The 14,446-nt window shown below is 39.8% G+C and overlaps 3 protein-coding genes across 4 annotated transcripts; all 3 read right to left on the bottom strand.

The window, feature by feature from the left end:
* Positions 1 to 4,487: 4,487 nt before the first annotated feature.
* LOC121976437 (actin-depolymerizing factor 5-like) lies at positions 4,488 to 6,910 on the bottom strand. Its single transcript, XM_042528595.1, has 3 exons — positions 6,779 to 6,910; positions 6,427 to 6,686; positions 4,488 to 4,914 (listed from the first exon to the last, which is right to left on the bottom strand). The coding sequence occupies exons 1-3, from the start codon at positions 6,857 to 6,859 to the stop codon at positions 4,764 to 4,766; spliced, it is 492 nt and encodes a 163-aa protein (XP_042384529.1). The 5' UTR covers positions 6,860 to 6,910; the 3' UTR covers positions 4,488 to 4,763.
* An 856-nt stretch (positions 6,911 to 7,766) lies between these two features.
* Positions 7,767 to 11,496, bottom strand: LOC121976436 (G2/mitotic-specific cyclin-2-like). Of its 2 annotated transcripts, XM_042528593.1 has the most exons (12): positions 11,270 to 11,496; positions 11,020 to 11,081; positions 10,840 to 10,918; positions 10,692 to 10,748; positions 10,541 to 10,586; positions 10,301 to 10,459; positions 10,084 to 10,224; positions 9,582 to 9,671; positions 9,254 to 9,475; positions 8,506 to 8,604; positions 8,254 to 8,435; positions 7,767 to 8,175 (listed from the first exon to the last, which is right to left on the bottom strand). In XM_042528593.1, exons 2-12 carry the CDS (start codon positions 11,072 to 11,074, stop codon positions 8,037 to 8,039), a joined length of 1,269 nt encoding a protein of 422 aa, XP_042384527.1. In that variant the 5' UTR covers positions 11,075 to 11,081; positions 11,270 to 11,496; the 3' UTR covers positions 7,767 to 8,036. The 2 variants fall into 2 exon arrangements, with proteins under 2 accessions (XP_042384527.1, XP_042384528.1); XM_042528594.1 differs by having other exon boundaries at positions 8,254 to 8,432; positions 11,020 to 11,495.
* Positions 11,497 to 11,789: 293 nt separating this feature from the next.
* Positions 11,790 to 14,183, bottom strand: LOC121976435 (COBRA-like protein 7). Its single transcript, XM_042528592.1, has one exon. It carries the CDS (start codon positions 14,065 to 14,067, stop codon positions 12,040 to 12,042), a length of 2,028 nt encoding a protein of 675 aa, XP_042384526.1. The 5' UTR covers positions 14,068 to 14,183; the 3' UTR covers positions 11,790 to 12,039.
* Positions 14,184 to 14,446: the final 263 nt, after the last annotated feature.

The following is a 14,446-nucleotide window of genomic DNA, read 5'->3' as shown; positions in this document are numbered from 1 at the left end:
AGTGTACTAGTGTAATTTTATAGTCAAGATAAATTAGTACCAAATTACACTATAATCATTCCAATGGTTTATCCCAATCTATCTTGGTTGTGAGCTTCTATTTATAATTTGTAAGGAACTGATAACATGATCTTCTGTGTGACACCACACACCATGTTATCTACAATATAAATTAAATGGATAACTGCATTTAACTAAATACAGACATTTGATCAATGTGATTCTCATTCAAAATAAATATTTATACAAAAAAACTAGACTTTTAGTATACATTCTAACAGTCACTTAATTAAATAAACTATATAATTCAAAATTCAGACTACCATACTTTAGGTTCTCAATTTTTTTTTAAACAAATAGGTTATATCTTCGTCTTATTTTTTCTTCTTAAATTACTTCTTCACCAACTACGACCATAAACATAAAATACATTTAATTATTAATTTAAATTAAACAACTAAAACTAATATATATGCAAATACATACTTACGGTAATGACTTATTTCCTCATTTTATTAAATTAGGCAATCATAGTTGCTTCCTTCTCCGCCTCTTCTTCGAAATTGCCTTCTATAATTATGACAGTGTCTCTTTATTATTCTATATCATCTCCATTAATTTTTTTTCCTTTCCCTTTGTCTATATATAAATAAGGTTCTTTTACAATTTTTTCACCCTCTCTTCTAATATGATGTCCTTCACAGGCTCGCATATTTGTATCTTGCTCCACTTCCTCTTAGATAAAACTTGGAGCCATAATGTGTTAGGATCTTGATCACCAACTAGAAGGGGGGTGTGAATAGATGACTGCCAAAATCATTTGCTTCCTAAGTATTCATTAGTGCACGACGAAAATATAGAACTAATATGAATACAAAAACTAATACTAAAAACAAGAAAGAAAACAATCAACTGCTAACACATTGATTTAACATGGTTCAAAAACCTCATCATAATCTCTTGATCACACATAAGAATCACACCAAGAGCTTTGGAGATTGTAATAGCCTTTAACTAAGTCTATTTTTGTCACCTAAGCCAACCACCCTGTGCTCCATTATATAGAGCTTAGAAGGAAACACCTAAGCCGTGTTTCTGCCACCAGTTGATTGACCTCTGTGGAATTCGATTGTTATAACCTAATGGCTCGATTCTAGTCGACTGCCCAAACATGAATCAATCGACTGAACCATATGGGTTGAGTGAACAAAAGTATTATGTTGGTTTCCAGTCGACTATGTCATCGACTGGTAACCCTAGAACCACAAATCTCATAATTCCATTCAGGGTTTGTTGGTTCTTAACCACCAATCGATGGAACATATACCAGTCGACAGATAAACTCTAACTTAGGATTTTACTTCAAGTACAATCACTCACGCACTCACCTTAACCCGCACAACCTTGACCTTACCTTCTAGTCTTCTCCATCAACCTTGTGTCACTCAGATGCTTTCCCATCTTTCACGTCTTGCCTTTAAAAGCTTCCTTCCACCTTGTTCTTGTTGTCGGGTCTTCCTTTGCTAAGAGGCTCCTTACCTCCAGGTCTTCACCTTGCCAAGTCACACTCGGACTTACACAACCAAGCCTCAAGCTTAAACTTACACCGCCAAGACTCCCATGCTTGGACTTCATCATTGCCAAGATCACACTTGAATTTTCCTTTGCACTTGTCACTTGCACACTCAATAGTGCATATCAAATACAGATGCAAAACTTAACTTAAATCATTTGTCCAAACATCAAAACCTAAGGGTACATCAATTTGTCCAACATAATAGACTATCAATTGGAGTATCCTTGTAATCATAGTGACTTCGATCACGTCCTCTCCTACTCCTTGTTTGAAAAGCAACTGGTTTAAGATGAGGATCAACTATAGAATTACTTGATTGAGCTTGCATGACTTTATTTTCTATTATTTTGAGTAATTTTTTCACCATTTCATTCATATGCATGTTCTCCAATGTTAACTCCTTGATTCGTTTTACTTGAATGCTGCATTTACAACATTCCTTATTACTTTGGCATCCAACTTTTGCGTCATCTAATTATAATGTCTCCATTGGATGTGGAATATCATCAATGAAATAAAGGTTCTCCACCAATGTATTTTTATATTTGGTAGGGATTAGTTAAATCATAATATATCAAATTAAAAAATATATCTTAAAAACAACATATTAACCTAAGTTAGGTGATAGTCTTCAATATTTACTTCTTCATGTGAGACTCAATCGAACAAGACCCTCACCTTACTAATATGCGAAGGAATATTTTTCCACTTATTTATTGGCGCTCCTTCAATATTATATGATTTCTAAATTAGAACATGCTCCAAAAATCATGTGTGATTCATCATAACAAGTGTTGTTACATATTTATAAATTTCTACAAAATTGATTAAAAATTTAACATCAAAAGTAAACTCACAGCCAAAAGACCAAAAATCCTTTTAGGTAAGCGAGTATGGTGTTGGAGTCATATGTCTGAGTTGATAAAAATATGTTCCTAATTTTAAATAATTGTGGAGGCATAAATTGATGGACGACTTCAACCTTGTTGAATCTACTAAGATTGTTAAAATCATCTACTATAACTACAAAGCCTAAAGGAACCTTATATGTACTAGAAGAAAATAAGACATAAACAAATATATATAAAATGTAGAATTTGTAAAATAATAAAATATCATCATCTACTTTAACTTTATTGGCATAAAATTTAAGTAACTCCTCAATTCTTAATCTAGTTGCTTCTTTTTTATTAAGAAGTAAGAAAGAGGTCATCCGATGTTTTAGTTAAATTCATAGGAACCGAAGCACCTCGGTCTACAATACCAAGCAACAAGGGCACGTCTCTTATAGTGAAGGCAACTGGTACACATGAAAAAACTAAAATGAATAGTTATCTTCTGCTATATATTTTTTGCTAACAAAAATGAAAAAAATATTAAGTTTCTCAAACTATTTAATTTTACTAAAATACTTAGTACTTGATGCTTACAATTCACAACTATAACTTGTACCTGAGAATCTAAAGGTTTGAGATGTTGAATCTCAATTTTAAAATATATTGACCAATATACCACGGATATGATGCATATCTTGTATGTCCAAAAAATGATTAACCATCTCAGGTAATATCGAACCTAGGGTGACCGGCCCCATGAAAGTTTCTCACTAGCCACCTGGGTAAATTGAGGAAGTACACATGGAGGCCCATTCTGACAGCCAGTATTCTTAGGTTCGCTACCCATTAAAGAGAAAAATTCTCAATAATATATAGCAGCTGAGTCTCAAACTCTAGATCTCTAATCTATCACTGGAGGGCCTAACCAAGACACTTTACCCTCGGAGGTCAAATCTTGTATGTCCAAGAAAATACTAAAGGGGGGTTGTTTAATCATTGCTATGTGTTGATCATGTAAAATAATAGATCCATGATGTCTTGCTTTCATTGTGGATGCTCGAAAGAAACTCTTAAAGTGACCTAACACATTGTTCCAATGTAGTTTCTGACCAACATTAACTTAAGCCTACAATTTTTTACCAATTTAAATTATTAACAATCAAATTCAAATGGGTGGAGGTTTTCCAAATTCAAACGTGTATTGTTCTAAATATCTCCAACAGTAGTGCTATTTTGACCTAGTCAGGTCCTATGAGTTTCTAAGGTGAACATGCACATGATACATACCTTTGCGAATGATTGAGAAGTAGAGCTGAAACACCCGCACCTTCTCGCTTCATTTTGAAAGCAGAGTATTGACGGCAAACAAAACTCTAAACCCTTGACATCGTTCGAGAGGGACACATGAAGACATTTACAGAGGCTTTTAGTTTTGGGGGGGGGGGGACGATCTCATCAATTAAAACAGAGCATCAAATTTTTACAATCAGAGACTTAGATTAAGTTTGCCTGCACTGTGTGCGTGAGAGAGAGAGAGCGATGTTGACATTGCATGCATCCGAACCATCAAAATTGCTTTCAAATTAAAACAGTTCAAATGTAGTTCGGATGCTTTAGAAAATGACGTATAGAAATGGAGGCTGACGGAAGGGGTAGAACAGAAATAACATATAAGTGAGTGCCCTCTTTGGTTAATAGTATAGTATATTATGTCTTTGGGTCGATATGAAATCTTCTGTGCAACCTTTAGCAAATTGTCATTTATAATATTAATTTTAGTCACAAGAGGGTGTTACTTGTTTTCTTATGTAAAAAATGATCCCTGTAAACTAATAAAACTAACTATAATAATGTTTGATCAAGGTTAGCTTAGAGTTTCAAGTAAATCCAACTAAATTTCATGTATATACTACTTTTTTTTTTACTTAGATCTTATAAAATCAATACAAACAATCCTTATCTTTAAAAACAAGTTTAGTTCATAATATTTATGCATTTTGTAGTAGTGTTGCTGAAGCTTTTCCTTCAGTCAATTGAGCTGAATCTAACCCAGAAATGGTGTTGCTGGACTGGGCTCACCGAAGAAACCGAACATGTTATTTGGGTGCCAAGCAACAAGACACAAGTCCCAACTGTTTAAGATCGGCTTAACTGGTGCATTCGATAAAAGAACATTATTCCCTTTCCAGGAACACTTCATAATGCATTACTACTACATTAAAGACAAGCAATGCCAAAGATGAATGGGAGAATGCACTGCCTCAAGCACATGATAAGCTAAACGAAACAAGATCTAGGAATACTTTGTCAGTGAGCAGCAGCTGATGCTGGCAATTATTAATCCAACTTGCTCATTTGGCCTTCTCTTGGATCACATCAAATCCCATCTCTGTAGGGTCAGTTGCTTGCACCTCATAGTGGATCCCTTCCAGTAGCCTTCTCAGTCCTTGTTTTGAGGTTGCATACAAGATCTTTGATCTGATCCTTGATGCGGTTGGGGACCTGCAAAAGTAGCACAATGCCAAGTTCTAAAATCCAAGACAACATCAAATAATGCACCAGGAAACAGTATTTCCAACTCAATTCGTTAGATGGAAAACCAATAGTGAATTGGATCAGTGAAGCTTGGCTGAGAATCAGTAAGAACATCCAAATTCAATCTCTCACACGCAATAGGTTTCTGTGTTTTAAAAAGGTCTACAGTAGTAAAATCTAGTCAAGAATTGGTGAGAAGTGCTGATAGAAAGCAATTTCCAGACATCTTTAAGATTCATGAACTGATTGATATGTAAATCTGATACGTATGCAATTCAGATTATAAAAAGAAAATTGGTAGAAGAGATATGGGCATGCATGATTGTGTAGGCGTACATCAAGATCAAGGTTAGCAAAAGGGCAAGAAGAGGTTTCTCTTTTAGAAAAAATGAATAGTGGAAAGTCTAATCTCCACGTATTACTTGTTTGGCTTACTAAGATGGATGGATGCTTCCAAGAAACTAATACAAAGTGGGTGCTCTTGTCAATATGTGTGTAGACTTTTTAATTGTCTTTGCTTTATCAAGCTATTCATTCAAAGAATCCTAAGCAACAAGAAAGGCTACTTGGGGTCTTTCTTCCTTTGGGTTCTTTCTTCATATCATCTCCTAAATCCCTAATATAAAAGTTAGGAATATGCTTGTAACACTTCAACTTTCTACTACAAGTAAGGATTTCAAGATTTTGAAAGGAAAAAAAAAACATAAAGTTCCTAATTTTTATTAAATTAAGGAATTAAAGTTCATGTTAGTGGAATGGCTTCCCTCTACCATTTTGAAACTCGAACAAAGTGGATCTAAAGGGAACATCTTTTCCCCATGAAGTTGGCCCCCTTAACTTTACTGATTTGTGCTTGATGTTTAAGATTTAGGGCGCAGATGTAGAAGTAGGATGGTTTCTAAACTATGAATTAAGGTAATCATGAACAGAACAACAAGTTCAAGACTTTTAAGATATTGCAAAGTCAACTTAAGATAAATTTATGCTGATTGATAAAAGCACTTTCAATGGCTGCTAATCTTTATCATGGATGGTTTCTAGATTAAAGATGACAGAGAATGGAGGATTTCTGGACATATTTAGCAGAGTGAAATTGAGATCAGATCAAGTTATGCATGGTTTTTTGTTTCTTTTTTCAGTCACAAAATGTCCTCTTATACATTTTTTAGGGTTCTAAGACTGGTATTAGTCTTAAAAGTTTTAGATCAAACAGATGAAGCAAAAGAAGTGCAATCTCTTGAGTTCCTTTTTTTCTTCTGGAAGGCATAGATGTAGGATTTAATATGAAATAATTACATAAAAAATTACCAGGTCATGAAGAAGAATAAATTTTTGAATGTTTATCTTGGGGTCACAAAAATGTCCTTTTCCTATTCGTCTAGGGTTTTCATCAACTGCCATTGATCTTAAGGATCAATGATTTATAGATCAATTCGAGTCGAGGAAAAAGCAAAGCGATCATAGAGAACGAACGAGTACCAGGTGATGAAGAAGATCTTGCTCTTCTGGCAGTTATCACGGGAGACGAAGTCGAAGTCGAAGACGGCGTAGCGGCAGTCGTCGGCTGGGAGGGCGGCGGCGAGGCCGTCGTAGCCCTCGCCGGCGGCGCCGACCTTGTCGACCATCACCTCCCGTGCCTGCTCGTCGATCTTGTACACCACGTAGCGGCTCACTTTCTTCCACTTCATCTCCATGAATGAGCTCAAACACTCCTGCTTCACCCGCATCCCCTCCGTCGCCTACCATTATTTTCCCCCGGAAAAAAAAACAGCCTTTCGAATCAAAATCGAAACATTATAGGATAAAAGTAAGAAAATCGTGGATAATTCACCATCTTGAAAGCCATCGCCATGGTTGGAGCTTGCCTGTGGCGATCGGTGAGCTCTGCTTCTGCCTTCGGAGTAGAAGACATTCTCAGAGGGAATCATTTATAGGCCGACGAAATATCCTCCTTTTTCACAATAAACGGAAAATTTTCTTTTTGCTCTTCATATATATTTTTTCAAAAGTACCCTTTCAAAGTTCAAAATCATCAAAATACGCTCCAGATAATATAAAATCCATCAAACTAATCACATGTTTTGCACGTGAGCTGCTTAGTTAGTTGAAGGATGATTAAGCGTTTTGTGAAAGTTATTTTAGATTGCGAGCGATCATGTAATTTTAAATTCTTAAAGGTTAAATATAAGAAAAATATACAATTTGGTAATTAGTTAAGAGGTGTGATTAATTATTTGATATTTTAATAGTAGTGTTTATTTCATTGTGCAGGGCACTATCTTAGAACACCACTCAACACCAGCTCAATAATTATTATTTTAAGCTTTTTAGTTGGATAAAAATGTTTTTTTTTTCATTTGGAAGTCATCAAAATGATATTGATCCTACCTAATTGTTTAGGATTGCCTATGTATGTTTTAGTCCTTCTATTATTGTTGTGAGATTAGAAATAAATGATTAGTTAGTTACAAATCACTTTGGAGAATCAATAAAACTTTAGAAACCAAGAAGAAGATTTATATTAAAGCTTTAAAATCAGAAAGGCTAATAGAAACTCAAGAACTCTTCAGTTAACAAATCGCTTGGGGGAAGCAACAGAAGTCCGAAACCAAGAAGAGGAAGATTTGTTAATACAAACAAATTGAAATCAAAACTACAAAAGGGAGATCGATCGTTTATGAGAAAATTGTTGAAGGTGAAGAAGAGCTATAAAAGTTCAGAAAACAAGAAGGGAAAGGTAAAAGAAAAGATTAAGAGAGAAACGAATGATCTTTTCTCATGTACAAGTGACATCTCAAGAAGAATTCGAAGGCTAAATAGCCAGTAAAAAGTTAATCTTAACCACCTGGAAAAGAAAATTCTTGTACAATTACATCAAAGTTGAAATGTGAACCAGCGGTTACAACAACTTTATAGCTGAGTTGACTCTAACCTAATACATAATTTGTTTTTTGCATGCAAACATGATGTTTTTCTCATGTTCCTGCTACTGTTGTTACTTCAATCAATCCCACAACTTCGTGGTTTGGTCCTTGCCATGTTAAAAATCAATATTAGTGATTGCCACCATTCCTCATCAGCAAGAAGGATTAGTTTTCCAGTAGAAAAATAGCAGCTTCTGTTTTTGCTGCACATCCATACTTCAAAGTACTGTATTTTCTATGTACTCCAGTGAGCTTTCCAGTTCCAGCTTTGAGGTGGAAATCCACCATCAGCATAGAGCATTCGCTGTGATCAAGAAAGATTTTAGGGCAACGATAAAGATTTCGAAAGAGAAGGAAACAGAAGTCGCAGAATGCAACTCACAGTAGCTGGTTCTCTGAATAGGCAGTGTATAATTCGCAAGTTTTTGTCCATTCCTTGTGCCTCCTGAGAGCACAGTGTGCAGTGTATATTGCTGCAGCAGCCAGCAATGAAGGGCGGAATTTGAGCATCTTGTACTCAACCAAGGAAAGCTCTATGATGAAGTAAGCAAGAAGCTCCAACTGCTAGGTGTAGTAAGCAAAACGTAAATTTTTTCTTTCAAACATGGTAGGTAATTCTTAAAAAAATTGTTACCTTTCGATCAGATTGAGCTGCCTTGAGAAACCTTTTCATGAAGACACAAGGAGTTGGAAAGGACATATTGAAGCGCAAGGTTCCAAGTATCAACTTTTCCTGCAAAACAGAATGACAGATCACAGGATAATGGTAGAACAAATTATGGACTAGGCTTAATAGGAAACATATAGATGAGAAGAACTAGCCATAATGACACTGATATTTTTCCTGTTTGAAAACAGGAAATCACCATTAACTGTTCGAATTCTTCAGTTCTCATGGTTTGGCTAAATGGTTCGCTTACCAAACAGAAAACCAAACTGACAAACAACAGAGTTGAGGAAACGACTACTAACTAATCACACAAAACCAAAGCTAAACCTGCTATTCGTCGGTTCAACTAAGTTTCAAGCTCCAAATTCTCTTGACTAAATGGTTAGATTTTACGGGCTAGCACAAGCACACTAACACAGCGTTCTGTTTAGAGTAACATACCTAAACCATTTGTATCTAGACAAATACTGATAGGTGTTTTGTTTTTCCATTTCTAGCATAGTGAAGAAATTATCTAATGACTAAATTCTTAATATATATACGGGTGTTACACTACACCGTGTGTGCGCCTGAGGGCGGCTGCCCACGTGACCAGCACCTGCCATGTGGACAGTTACCCTCAGGAGGGCAGGGGGTGGAGAAGACTCATTACAATAATCTACAATTAGTAGCACTAAGTATATTCGCCGTAGTTTCTTAGGGAGACAATTACCATTTCAAGCACTTCAGTCCTTGTATAAGCTTTGTCTGAAATTAAGATCAAGTCCTCGACAACAGGAACAGATACTTCCTCATACTTGCAAGCCAAAAACAATGCAGTAACTCCAACCAGCTGAAGTTTTTTCCTTGCTAATGCCTGGCATTCTAAGAATCTATCGATAATGTTTATAGTCAAAAAGAGTGTCTCTTCCATTAACTCAAATTTATAATGCACCTGTGAGGAAAGATTTAGAAACCATAAGTATAGTTTGTAAAGATGGGAGAATTGATTCAGAAAGATTTTAATAAACATGCGATGTGTTATAATTAATATGTAGTACCTCTATCAACCAGTCTATGAGAATAGCCCTCATTTTTTCATTGATATCAAACTGCTTGGACATGTAGTCAGGTTTCACACAACTTGCATCCTGCGATTACAAATTTGGTTGTATTTGAGTGGGCCATTAACTACTTACACAGATGAAGAAATTTATTTGATCAGAGTTCATATCACGCTAGCAGATGAAATAAACATTGACACACTTCACCTAATGCATGTAGATTAGATTATAAAAATTATTTCAACTTGAGTTCATTCCTGTAATTGCCACTGGATTGAACATGGATCTTTATAGGAAAAATTGAAGCTAGATAAATACTGAAGACATGATTCACAAATTGCCAATGGTAGCCAGGATATATTTCAATAGACAAGATTAATGTATTAGCAGACATGACTAACAAGTTTTATTCATGGATCTGCAAAAGAAGAAGAGATTCGGAATGAGATCACAGTTCACAATAATGGTTTCTTCTAGTCAATCATCTCACAAGGAATACCTCTGTATTCCTGTAGAATCTGTATATGTCATCTACGTAATCAACGACTGCTAGTGGATCATCCCAATCACAGCTATCGATATCAGACATCGAATTCACGATGATGTCTTCCATTTCAATCTCTTTGTGATCAGACCTATCCTGCAATGTGCCAAAATGGCCCTCTGAGTAAGCTACCAATAACTTGTTCAAGACTAAGGGATGAGTTTGAGCAGACCATTTCCTCTGCCATAGGCAATGGCAAGCCAATGGCTGATTTCTGCAAATCGACATCTATAGCTGTACGAATATCTGCGGAACTCAAACTCACATCAGGCTGTACGTTTGGTGTATGTTTCCTATCATTCCCAATTTGCTGATAATTTTCCTTGGACTCCTGAAGACTAACTTATTAGTAATCATATATTAGGCAACAACGCTGTGATTTACCAAGTTTCATTCTTTGAAAAAGAATCACCTGCTTCTGAGCTTGCGATTTGTTTGCCAATGAGGCAGCAAATCTCCTAAAGAAACCCGATCCATCAATCAAAAAAAAAATCAGGACCAAAAAAACACGAGAAATCTTTTGAAGAAAGGAGAGTAAAATAGAACTTTTTGTGGGTGCTAACCTTGTAATCGGTCGTCGGGCGACAAGTGCTGGATTTTTTCCATCTAAATTACTTTTGCTACAGAAGACAGACAGAGAACATTGGATCATGCTGAAAAATTTGCATCAAAAGGAATGGTTAAGCATGATGCAGTAACTCAGTCAAACACCTCTTTGTCACCGCAGAAGGGTCGCGCTGCGTCCCCAACAGGTTCTTTATGTCCCTCAATGCTCTTCGACTGCCCATTTCTGTAACAAAGAATAGAAATTAGATTCTTGTTCCTCAGCTGCGAATTCAATATTCAAACACCAAATTCTTCAAATAGCTGATCCAAAGATTAAACAAGAACCTCGAGAAGTCTTAGGTTTGAGCATGCCTTGTTCACTATCGCCAGCTGCATCCATTGCCCCTCTGATGTGTATGGCTCACTCAGCAATCAAGTAAAACGCAAAGACAAGTACGACCAAAAGAGAGATCTTTAGCCTTAAAAAGGCGAAATAGTAGAAAAAAAAAATAGGAATCGATCCACAAATTTCCGCTTCTAAGGTGTCAATCGAAGGCAAGAACCGACGAAATTATCGCGAAAGACTCGATAAGACCTTTTTTGGAAACAGATTCTCTCTGCCACCTCCTCGCCGAAATCCCGGCCCTGAGAAGCCGCCGGACTTCCGATCCGAAGGTGAGGAGAGGAATCAATCGGAGCCCAAAAACCCTGATCAAATTATGCGCCTCGAGGGGGCAATTTAACGCCCTCTTCTCCGCTAACTCTCTCTCCTCTTCGGGATTTGAGAGAGAAAGAGAGCGAGAGAGCGGATGGAAAGGAAGAAAAACAAGAAAGGATTCAAAACGATCGAGAACAAAAATAAGAAGGGACGCGCCCGTCCTCACATGCTTTCCTTTCGGAGCTAACGGCTAGCCTGCCATGGCCGTATGATCGGTTCTGGACGGCTGGTGCTTCCCAACGGTCATGTCGGTTTCAAAATCTGTCGTTTCGGAGGGCGATACGCGACGGTCCAATTGGGCCGGTAATCTTGATCGGCTCCTAACGTAGCCGTTGCACCATAAAGACAACTTGCCTTTTCTCAAGAAATTTACATTTTGAATTCAACTCCAGATTAATGATTTCTTAACTTTTGTTTTTACGCATTATTCTGAAAAGTATACGAAGCTGGAAAAAAAAAAAGCACAAAGTGGAGCAAGAGCCAAATGAAGGAGATTTCATTATCATGAAGGTTCATAAAGTGGTACATGGGCGGAGGATGTGCATCCAAAATCACAATCTCTTCTTCATGCTTTACCTGATCGCCAAACTCGTAATTTGCTGCGGCAATTACTGAAAGAATCAATGAATATCTGCGAGTCACGGTGCTTACAGCCGCAAGAGCGCAAGAGTAGAAGCGAGCAGAAGCGACCCGAAATTCAAGAGGTCAGCTCCAGTTCTCCTCGATGCCCAGCTTGCAGGAATCAGCTGCGGGATCGAGCACTCGTCCCCGTTGAAGTAGACCTTGGAAGGGAATCCATCGCCGGCGATGATGTCAATACCGGGCGTCGGCTTCTTCGTGAACGAGATGACTGACTGCTGCTTACCCGGCACTCTGGGATCGCTCTCCGTTGTGCCATTCGCCTCCCCGTTCAAGTAGTCAAGTCCGGGCAGGCCCTGCATGAAGATGGTGTCGTTCCCTGATGTCGTCCCGTTGAAGGAGTACATCTGCTCGTAGCCCGGGGTGGCCTTGTCCATTTGAACGGCCACGAACCAGTTCGCGAATTGGTCTTCGCGCCAGTTGAACAGAGTCACTCTCGCCGACCACCCCTTGCCGTAGTTGGTGAGGATGTGCCAGTTGATACTGATGCCACAGTAGTCGGCGCAGGGCAGGGGGGAGGGCACGTTGTAGTGCTTGATCTGGGCCCAGGCGAGGGCTTTGGCGGTCCGATTTTCGAACGGCATGAGGAGGGCCTCCGGCGGGAGGAGCATCGCCGGTGCGGTGGTGTCGCAGGTTTGCCCACGGTTTCTAGCGGAGCAGCCGCAGGCGCAGGTGTTGCAGGGGACGACGGAGTCATTGTAGAAGGCGGAGAAGGAGACGCAGCATTTGGGGCTTGCGCCCTTGGGCAGAGTGATGTTGCAGACCACTTGCCAGCTCGCGAGCGCGAGGCTCACCGAGTCGAGGCCGCTCGGGTCCGGGAACACCGTGGGGCTGACCCTGATCGGCTGACCGCATTGGTAGTCCGGGTTGAGGGTGCCGGAGATGTTCCAGTTGATCGGTGGGTATATGATGGAGCGGTTGACGTCCGGCGGCGTCTTGTACACCTGCATCTGAAACGCCGATAAGGACTGCTCTGGATCCATCTCCGGCGGGAGGAGGGTGCCGTTGCGGCAGCAGTGGGGGATGCGGCCGAGATTGGTGTCGTTGTACTGCCACGGGGTCAGATCGACGATGGTGGGTTTGGTCTTGCAGCTAAGCACTTGGGAGAAGTCCAGGTTCTGGTAGTACTGCGATTGCTTGCCGAAGATGCAGTCGGAGGTGTCGACGACGGTCGGATAGGCGCCCTTCATTGAGTAGATAAACTCGCTGCGTGCCCACTCCCAGGTGAGCTCCCAGTGGTCGAGACGGCCGAGAGGGTTATGGTTCTCGATGGTGACGAGGGCAAGATAGCTGTTGCTATAGGATTGGAGGACGTCATAGGCGATGGTAAGGTCGCCAGGTCGGCGCTCGAGGTAGCCGGTCGAGTTGATCGGCTGAGGGACGTAATTAGGGTTAGGGAGGCAGCATCTATCCACCGAGGTGGTGTCGTTGACGCCGGGGATCGGATCGCAGTTGTAGGACGGGTCGTCGAGCGCGAGGAATTCGGGCAGAGGCAGCGCCGGGGGCGGCGAGCCGAAGAAAGTCCCGACGATGGTGATCTTCGCCTCGATCTGCGTCAGGTCGTTGGCCGTCTCGATGGGCGTCTTCAAATCAGTGTTGGGGTAGCCGGAGAAGGCGGTGACGTTGGCGTCGAGGGTGGTGTTGTAGGGGAGGGTGGAACCGTTTGTGAGAACGCCGCCGCCGACGGAGACGATGAGCTCTTGATGGCGGAAGGGGACGAGGAGCGTCCAGGAGAGGAGATCGGCGGTGCCTTGGTTGAGGACGGTGGCGACGGCAGTGAAGGCGTAGGGCTGGTCCGCCGGGTCGGAGGTGATGGGGTGTATCTTCTGCCGTTTCTGGATGAAGTAAGAAAGGAGAATGCCGTTGCATAACGACTCCGGCGATGGCGCGGGAGCGGGAGAGGGGGCCGGGGTAGTCGCCGGAACCACCGCGACTGCCGGAGGCGCAGCTCCTTGCGACACCGACGTCGTCGGGGAGAGCAAGACGACGAGAAGAAGGAGAAAAAACGAAGATCCAGCGCACAAATCCTTCCCCATTTCCGCTCTCTCCTCTGCTGCGAGAACGAACGAAGGGAAAAAAGAAAAAGGAAATAAAGGAGAAGACAGCTGTCACTGTGTTCGATAGTGGGAAGCTCGATCTATTTTGTGATTTTAAAATAAAAATAGGGAGGGAAGAATTACATAATACATTTTTTATTAAAAATAATAAAATAATTTGAATTGATGAGCCCGGGGAGACGCATCTCATTTCAAATTCAAACTAGTAAAATCTTCTTATCATAAAATACTATAATTAAATTTTGAATATAAAAAATAAAAATTATCACTTAGATCAGGTTTGTAATTTGCTATAGAACCTCTGATGATACTAAATTTTAGTTTCATTTTACTTACTCATGCTTGATATATGAAAATA

This window comes from Zingiber officinale, chromosome 4B, assembly GCF_018446385.1.
Source record: "Zingiber officinale cultivar Zhangliang chromosome 4B, Zo_v1.1, whole genome shotgun sequence".
NCBI lineage: Eukaryota > Viridiplantae > Streptophyta > Magnoliopsida > Zingiberales > Zingiberaceae > Zingiber > Zingiber officinale.
Note: the sequence above shows the minus strand (reverse complement) of the source record. Positions and strands in the feature narration are given on the sequence as shown.

Bases quoted from the DNA above. Each gene is read 5' to 3' on its own strand.
- LOC121976437 (XM_042528595.1), bottom strand. From the start codon at position 6,859: ATGTCTTCTACTCCGAAGGCAGAAGCAGAGCTCACCGATCGCCACAGG. The intron at 6,687-6,778 runs GTGAATTATCCA...AAATAATGGTAG, and splicing joins TGGCGATGGCTTTCAAGATG to GCGACGGAGGGGATGCGGGT. The intron at 4,915-6,426 runs GTACTCGTTCGT...CTACTTTTGCAG, and splicing joins AAGATCTTCTTCATCACCTG to GTCCCCAACCGCATCAAGGA.
- LOC121976436 (XM_042528593.1), bottom strand. From the start codon at position 11,074: ATGGATGCAGCTGGCGATAGTGAACAAGGCATGCTCAAACCTAAGACT. The intron at 10,587-10,691 runs GTTAGCACCCAC...GGGTTTCTTTAG, and splicing joins GCCCGACGACCGATTACAAG to GAGATTTGCTGCCTCATTGG. The intron at 9,476-9,581 runs GTACTACATATT...CTTTCCTCACAG, and splicing joins TCATAGACTGGTTGATAGAG to GTGCATTATAAATTTGAGTT.
- LOC121976435 (XM_042528592.1), bottom strand. From the start codon at position 14,067: ATGGGGAAGGATTTGTGCGCTGGATCTTCGTTTTTTCTCCTTCTTCTC.